Raw genomic sequence first — 8,500 nt, 5'->3', positions numbered from 1 at the left:
ATATAAACCATGGTTTCGAGGTGTGTATCAGTAATGTAAGACCTGAGCCCCGAGATTAGTGCTGGGCGATAGTGCTACTATCATATCACGATTGATAGTTCTTAAAATTTTAACGATAGTGATACTATCACGATATTAACAATTAATTTTAATATATTTATTTAATGTAACAAAACAGGCAAAAGGATAAAAGGTAGATGAATATTTGAGGTTTTCAGCTAGAAGGACATTTTCTGGATGTAGACAAGCTCTTTTTTTAGTACCTATATTCCCAGCAGTACTATAAATACACATTCAGAGGGAACAGACGCCGCCGGTATACATAAATATTTCCTAGCTAATATTAGATAACAAAAGAAATTTATGTTCCACCATGCCAAAGGATTATATATATATCTAGCAGCTAATAGGCTCTAAAGAATATCTTGAAATTTCTGCATGAGCCTTTTGGAGATTATTCAAGCACTCAGAAATTTTACCATCAACAGCAGGAAAACTAAAATACTTCTATACAACACTAGTAGCACCAGGTAAAGGCAATATTTCTGTTTCTCTTTGGAGCAGTACCGCTACTAATGATAACATCTTCCATTTTCACAGCTGAACTAACTAATTAAAGTAACCACGTGTTTGATAATGCGCATGCGTACATGTACCACATGTCAATCGTGATAGTGTTGATTCAACTATCACGATAGTGATAGTAGATTACTATCGCGACCATCGCATATATCGATACTATCGCCCAGCACTACCCGAGATGTCTGCCCGAGGCGAAGCCGAGGGCAGACATCGAGGGGCGAAGGTCTTACATTACTGATACTCACCGAGAAACCATGGTTCATATAATATGTGCTATATTTACTGTAAGATCTATGGGCATAGGCGGCTATAGGCAGGGGCGTAGCTGGGAAGGAAATGATGAGGGGGCCTGAAAATAAATGGCGCGCGAAGCGCGCTGAAAATTTGGCCACACCCCTTTTTAGCGTTCGTATAGTGCACTAAAACAGCATTTTGCGTATTTTAAAAGCATCAAAATCTTACATTTTCAGCAATGATTATTATAAAATGAGTGTTTTGCTTCTGTCTACTTCTTATTTCTTGACATTTACTGCTGTGCAATGTATTGTAAATGATTACAAGGTGGTTAATTTTTATCACTAGGTGGTAAGTAATAAAACGAACAATGAATATCATTATCTACAACAATTGATGGGGGGGCCCAGGCCCCTGTAGGCCCCCCCTCAGATACGCCCCTGGCTATAGGCCCGGGCAAGCCAGGGCTTTGCCCTGGTAGTTTTCAACCAAAACCACACCCAAAGGGTGTGGTTTGTTATTATTAGGAGTGAGCTCATCACTAGAATTCATTTTTTATAGCCACAACTGTCTACTCTAATGATCAGCTCCACTTTACAGTTATTTTAGTGTGGTAACTGGCTTTTGTGAGCTATCATAATGATTTTTTAGTCATTTTATTAATTGACCACACCCCCAATTTTTATGAATAATTAATGAACCCTGGTTAATTCAAGATTCTGTAGCCGCCTATGTCTATGGGATCTACCAGGGACGGATGCGCGTTTTGCTCGTTTGCTGGGAGATCAAACTCTATCCCTCTCTTTTACTTCTTGACAGAACAATAAAGCCTTCTTGGAACTTCTCTGTAGCATTTATCTCTGCACGAGCTTTATTTTCGTCAATAAAGTGGAGAACGGCTGGTCTAGCCTACTATTATGCTGCCATTTTCTGCCACATGCTGGATACTGAGCATGCGCCATGCGCAGATCACTCGTGCATCTCATTACAGATAAACTCACCCAATGAATCTCATTACAGATGTACATACTCCAATGAATCTCATTATCTTGCAGTGAATATCGTTAACTGGCAGCGGTTAGGTGTACATGGCCAATGTACCACCTGGCGGTCCCTTTGATCTTACAGTAACTATGGTACATGTACTTATGTATACAACTTACTTTTGCTTTTACAAAAACAGCTGCATCTTCTGCCAACAATGGAACATCATGATCAATCATAATAACCTTAGGAGCTAAAAGCAAAGCAATGTACATTAATAAGTCACACAAGAATAAGCTTACTTACCTAAAGCAGTGATGAACTCTGTACTATTAGACTCTATACTGTAACCAGCACCGGTTACTGCAACAATACTGACAGTATAGAGTGTATTGTGGGAAAGTTCTGACCATGAATATTTAAAAAATGAGTAAGGAGTGATTACATCAGTTTGTTTATTTAATATTATGATGTAGTGTAAAACGGGGCAGCTAGTTGAGGCATATGGCTTCGGCCATGATATGAAAACACCACTACAATTGATGTGTGAATCTAATGTGCTGACAGGACTGGGAGGGTCTTGAAGAGGAGGAGAGAAAGCAAGGGATGATGAAAAGAAAGAGAGAGGTGTGAGAGAAAGAGAGGGATTGTGAATGAAAGAGAGAGAGAGAGAGGGAAATTAAGATCATAAGGTGCTTTACTTACCTGTAATGAAAATAAGAGAAAAATTATTTGAGCAATTGAAATGTGGATTGTTTAGCGGTGGTGTCAGAATTCGGACTTGCAGTATGGCGTCCACGAAGTCTTCATATGTGACATTGTACAGTGTCAAAAAAACTTGACATAGGCCAGTTTCATTATGAAAGATAGGGTCAGGTAGTTTTTCGTGTGTTGTTGGAGCTGGAAAATGATAATATATATAAACGAAATAATCTGCATGTATGTTGCTACAGTTGGCTACTCCAGTAATGTTGAAAGATATCACAGCGTCTGATCCATTGCAAGTTGTAATGTCGTGCATGTAGGAGACGTGATCATCAGTATGAGGGCAAGCAGAGGTACCTAGAGAGAGTAAAATAGATGTAATGTAATTGCTACCATTTAACAAGGCTTACAACAGAACAGGAGAAGTGATAACAAGAGCACTCCTAAATTACATGCCACAGACATGACTACCATTTTTGTTTGCAAAATATTCATTATTCATCCGGCCACACCCTCTAAGCTCCACCCTGTGTGGCAAAATTAAAAATTTAAAATTGCAAAGGAGTTTACGTTGGCAGCCTAATACAGATTTCGACACATCAAAGTCTAAAGAATGCTCTCTTTTGCAGTGCTGCTCTCATTACTGAGGCTATCAGCATCAGTTCATCCTGCAGGTAAATACACGTGAATAATATCACAGTGTGGGGGCAATAATTCTTTTGTTCTCTTTTCATAGAATTTGAGGCTCACCCTCACTCAGTAAACATAACACAAGGGCAAACAGCAACATTCAATTGTACTGCTCACTCCATTGGCTCTTACTGGCTAGTGAATGACAGACTACCAGAACATGATTATAACTCAGGCAGAGGGATCACCACTGATGATACAGTACTGGAGAGTAGCACTAATCTTAAAGAACACTTACTGAAGATACCAGCAATACCACTGAATAATAATGTCACTATTCAGTGCTTCATCTTCAATGGACCTGCAATACCAAGTAATCTATCAAGGCTATTGATACAAGGTCAGTTTTAGAGTAACAGCATGTACATGTACATGTACTTGTGTTGTGTAGAAAGTTTGAGCTGATTCCAATCTAAGTTGGATTTTTTGCAAATTTTAAAAGTTGCTCCAAAATCTGGTCAAAGACCATGGGCTATAGTATAGGATATTTCATCAAAAATGGCTCTGAAAGACTTCTCAATTTTTATAATTTTTCCTGATACATATACATGTTTTATGCTGCTTTTCAAGTTTGAGCTGATTCTCATCATATTTGGATTTTTTACGAATTTTTAAAGTTGCTCCAAAATTAGGCCAAAGTCCCTGTACTATAGTACAGGGACTTCGGCCAAATTTTCCCAAAAATAAAAAAGTGAGAATTTTCCATTTTAATAATTTTTCCTGATACATATACATGTACTTATGTTGTGTAGAAAGTTTGAGCGGATTCTGATCAAATTTGGATTTTTTACAAATTTTTAAAAGTTGCTGTCAAAGACCATAGACAGAGAAATGGCTCTTCATTGATTGAAACAATAGATGGACACTAACACTCCCCACAATGAAACAGTGTATAATGGAGTGTGACTGATGTACCTAATAATGTGTAGTCTCGCTAGCCAGACCGTTCCCCAGCCTACAGTCATTTGTAGGCGGGAAGGGTCTGGTTTGCGAGACTAAATAATGTGTAATGAGAGAAGTTATGTAGACCACCTGTTCTTAGAGTGTGTAATGACTCTATTGTCATTCATTCACTCAACAGGTGATGATTGGAGGGTTAGACTGTACACAAATGAAACGTTTCCATTCACAATATTGCAAACAACAGGCACACAAACTAGTTTTAGTTTCCATATAATTTGAATGATCTCACTAGTTGAAAACATCATTAAAAATGCTTTCACACTTACACTGTCTACCACACTACAATAAATACACTGTAGTATCATTGGAGTGTATTGTACTGTATTGTAATATTATGAGTCAGAAATTTTGATAGCATTATCTCATTGTAATCAAAATAATAATAACTGAGAAAACAGCCTACACTTATACAGACAATATTTTAAAGCTAAATAAGCTGTCTAAAATGCCAATAATAAAAATTATTATTAATTTGCTAATTCATTGAATGTATAAAGCACATTTTGACTAATAATGTTATTGATCATAAATGGTATTTGTATCTATTGCTACAGGAAGGCTGAATTCAGTGACAAATATTGATCACATTGAACTAAACAAAACAGCACTTCTTCTCACGTTTACTCCCCCAGCTACTCTACTTGGTGTCCCAATATCTAACTATTCGATAGAATTTGTAGATAAAAACACGACGCAGTGGACCGTTGGGAATAATCCTGTTTTACCAATACAACCGAGTGATTACTGCACTAAACAAATCATGATTAAAGTGTTGGCTTGGAATGGAGTAGGAGAGGGAGAGCCCAATAATTACACATACACCCTTCATGAAGGTATAATGTACCTGTACTATCATAATATTGAATATCAACATTCTTATTAAATATATGTATAATCATAATAGTGAATGTATTACTGCTGATTGATGAATTCCCCTTTACTCTTCCATATCCAGTGCATATATACAATTTGTATTCATTTCCTAATTAGATTTTCAGTAGTGGTTTTGTGGTGTTACCTTACAAACCCTTCTATCCCCTCTCTCTCTTCCTTTTCCTGTAGTTCCTTCAACCTTTTCACACAACACTGATCTTAGTTATGCAGCAAATGGTATTAATGTTCTACTGTATAGTAAAGTAAGACCACAGACTATAAGTGTTCATAAACAGTATCATATGTCAAAATAGACTATAGTACTACTAATAGTTAATAGTAATGAACAGCTTTTATAGTGAGAGTCTGTAGTAACAGATGCTTTTGGACAAAGAGAAGAGAGAAAACAAATTCACGTTATCTAATCCTTGTTTTTCCCTCTTTTTCCCTCGTTCCCTCTCCCCCTCCTCCTCTCTCTTTCCCTCTCTCTGTCTCTTTCTCCCTCTCTCTCTCAGATCAACAACACTGATTGTATTGGTAAGAGACCAGCAAGACTATCAACAGTGATTAAAAGAAAACAACAAAATCAGGAGACAACCCTTTCTTGTTATTTATATGACATTAGTAACTCCTCATGCTCTGAAGTTAGCATTGCTGCAGTTAGTGACTCAGTCTGGAGTGTGACTGTCAACATTTCTTCATATTTATTATCAGGAGAACACTACACTGCAGAGACTGTGTTTACTAATGAAGCAGGAAACACAAGCGAAACTGTTAGGACATTCAGTGAGTTGTAACTAAATATATCACAGTTTATTGGTATACTTGCTATAATAACAGTTTTATTATTGTCACCGGCAGTAACAGGTTCAATATGTTTATTTTTAAGCTTTGGCACTTTATTTTTAGGGAAGATTTTGACCAATTCACATGCTAACTTGCTTTTTTACAAAGTTCATCCTGTAAACAATACAATTATAATTATTATTTAAAATTATTATTATTATTATTTATTATTGTTATTGTTATTATTATTATTATTATTATTATTATTATTATTTATTATTATTATTATTATTATTATTGTTATTATTATTATTATATTCTAGGTACTTATCAGATCACTAATGCTACTGTTAAACATTCAACTGAAAATCTCATTTGTGTTGCGTGTAGTTTCATACCAGGGACTATCCTAACAGGCTGTTATATTGTATTTATTGACACTCAATACAATGAGAATAAAACACTCCAAGTACCAAAGACTGGTAGTAACTGTGAGAGTACGTTATACAGTGGAGTCTATGATATATACATTTACGAGGGGAGTAACGCTTTTGGGTCTGCCCCTGCAATTATCATTAATAATAAGTTCATCAATACTTCACTGATAAGGATCAGTACTAGTAGCTCTGGTGTTGCTATGGACAGCACTAGCTCTTCATATGTACAGTCCATTTCAACTTCAAGAGTTGTTAGTTTGAGCAGCAGTCAATATACGAGTGTTACTAAATCGACAACACTTATTAATTGTAAGTGAAATAATGTATAATGAACTGTATGTATTACTGTGTGTGTTTAAAATATTATTTGCTAATTTAACAGGGGTATATGATTTATTTTGGTTGATGTTTACAGTTAGTATAATGATAAACATACAGTATTGATTTGGTATTGTAGCTTTAACTTTCACTTTCATTTTATACACGCCGACATGAACAAAATAAGAACATGGCAACAACAATAACAAAGACTAATGTCTTCTCTCTTTCTCTCTCTCTTCTATAGCACATACTCCAACTCTTAACAGTCAACCAGGAGGCAGCAGTGATGAGCTCAGTTCAACTGTTCTACTTGTCATTGCATTTGTTGTTGGTATCATATTGACATTAACAATAACATCAGTGATACTGTTATCTTACTGTCTTGTCAAAACTAAGAAGAAAAATAAAATACTAAAATTAGGTAAACACACACATACTCACATGTACTGAGTTTGCTGATATAAATAGACGCTATTGCAATAACAAGTAAACGTGTGTACGTTGAACAAATTGTTTATTAGCAAAATTAACAAACACACTATAAATTGTGCTTGTAACTTTAGCATAATATTTACCTCTAGCCAACAGTGATCAGTAGATGTACAATCACCTGATGACACACACCCACTTATTCCATTCTACACACCCCAGCTATACTATTATACAGACACTCACTAGTAAAGGAGGCCCATTATTTTACATTGAAAGGTCACAATGTAACTAATGCTATACAGTGCAGTTCTGAAAGATACACAAGGCTATAATGGCTCCGAAATCACCCCAAGTTTTTATTACATTTTCTAATACATATCAATGTCCTTATGCTATGTAAAAGTTTGTGTCGATTCCGAACTCAGAATTTCAAGTTACGTACAGCCATTTTAAAAAAATGAGCCAATTTCTGAAAATTTCCCTGTACTATAGCCCATGTTTTTTTCCAAAAAAATGGCTCCGAAATCACCCCAAATTTTTATTAAATTTTTTGATACATATTGATGCACTTATGCTATGTAGAAAGTTTGAGTTGATTCCGAGCTCAAATTTTCAAGTTACAACCATTTAAAAAAAACAAGCCAATTTCTGAAAATTTCCTTGTACTATAGCCCATGGTTTTTTCCAAAAAATGGCTCCGAAATCACCCCCAATTTTTATTAAATTTTCTGATACATATTGATGTACTTATGCTGTGTAGAAAGTTTGAGCTGATTCCGAGCTCAATTTTTCAAGTTACGGCCATTTAAAAAAATGAGCCAATTTCTGAAAATTTCCCTGTACTATAGCCCATGGTTTTTTCCAAAAAATGGCTCCGAAATCACCCCAAATTTTTATTACATTTTCTGATACATATTAATGCCCTTATGCTGTGCAGAAAGTTTGAGCTGATTCCAACTTCAAATTTTTGAGTTACAACCATTTAAAAAAATTGGTCAATTTCTGAAAATTTCCCTGTACTATAGCCCATGGTTTTTTCAAAAAATGGTTCTGAAATCACCTCTAATTTTTATTACATTTTCTGATACATATTGATGTACTTATGCTGTGTAGAAAATTTGAGCTGATTCTGACTTCAATTTTTCGAGTTATGGCCATTTTAAAAAATGAACCAATTTCTGAAAATTTCCCTGTACTATAGCCCGTGGTTTTTTTCCAAAAAATGGCTCCAAAATCATCCCCAATTTTATTACATTTCTGATACATATTGACATACTTCTCTCCCTCTCTCTTTCAATAGCTGAGACTGCAGCATCAGAGAAGTTCAAACATGCTGACGTGTTACTCCAAACATTAAAAGGAACCAGTTACAAAACTCACTCCTCATATTTATCTCCTGTTCACTCCACAGCCCCTCCTCCTGAACCAATGTATGATAACATTGAAGAGCTGAGAAGAGTCCATGCTGTTAATATACAAGCATTACCTGAGAT

At 35.6% G+C, this 8,500-nt stretch overlaps 2 protein-coding genes across 2 annotated transcripts in view; one reads left to right on the top strand and one right to left on the bottom strand.

Annotated features, from left to right (window-relative positions):
• Window positions 1-1,794: 1,794 nt before the first annotated feature.
• Window positions 1,795-3,000, bottom strand: LOC109582151 (uncharacterized). Its single transcript, XM_019996785.1, has 4 exons — window positions 2,916-3,000; window positions 2,506-2,862; window positions 2,107-2,379; window positions 1,795-2,053 (listed from the first exon to the last, which is right to left on the bottom strand). Exons 1-4 carry the CDS (start codon window positions 2,998-3,000, stop codon window positions 1,881-1,883), a joined length of 888 nt encoding a protein of 295 aa, XP_019852344.1. The 3' UTR covers window positions 1,795-1,880.
• Window positions 3,001-3,033: 33 nt separating this feature from the next.
• The window catches only part of LOC109582131 (uncharacterized), an 18,821-nt gene continuing 13,354 nt past the window's right edge, over window positions 3,034-8,500 (top strand). Inside the window, exons 1-8 of the mRNA XM_019996748.1 lie at window positions 3,034-3,179; window positions 3,242-3,535; window positions 4,713-4,991; window positions 5,221-5,294; window positions 5,547-5,817; window positions 6,141-6,563; window positions 6,820-6,996; window positions 8,308-8,498. Of these exons, the coding sequence (XP_019852307.1) occupies window positions 3,119-3,179; window positions 3,242-3,535; window positions 4,713-4,991; window positions 5,221-5,294; window positions 5,547-5,817; window positions 6,141-6,563; window positions 6,820-6,996; window positions 8,308-8,498 (1,770 nt within the window). The 5' untranslated portion in view covers window positions 3,034-3,118. The remainder of the gene's footprint in view (window positions 3,180-3,241; window positions 3,536-4,712; window positions 4,992-5,220; window positions 5,295-5,546; window positions 5,818-6,140; window positions 6,564-6,819; window positions 6,997-8,307; window positions 8,499-8,500) is intronic.

The sequence above is a fragment of the Amphimedon queenslandica genome, unplaced genomic scaffold (genome assembly GCF_000090795.2).
Source record: "Amphimedon queenslandica unplaced genomic scaffold, v1.1 AMPQUscaffold_13399, whole genome shotgun sequence".
NCBI lineage: Eukaryota > Metazoa > Porifera > Demospongiae > Haplosclerida > Niphatidae > Amphimedon > Amphimedon queenslandica.
This window is presented reverse-complemented; position numbering and strand designations above follow the sequence as displayed.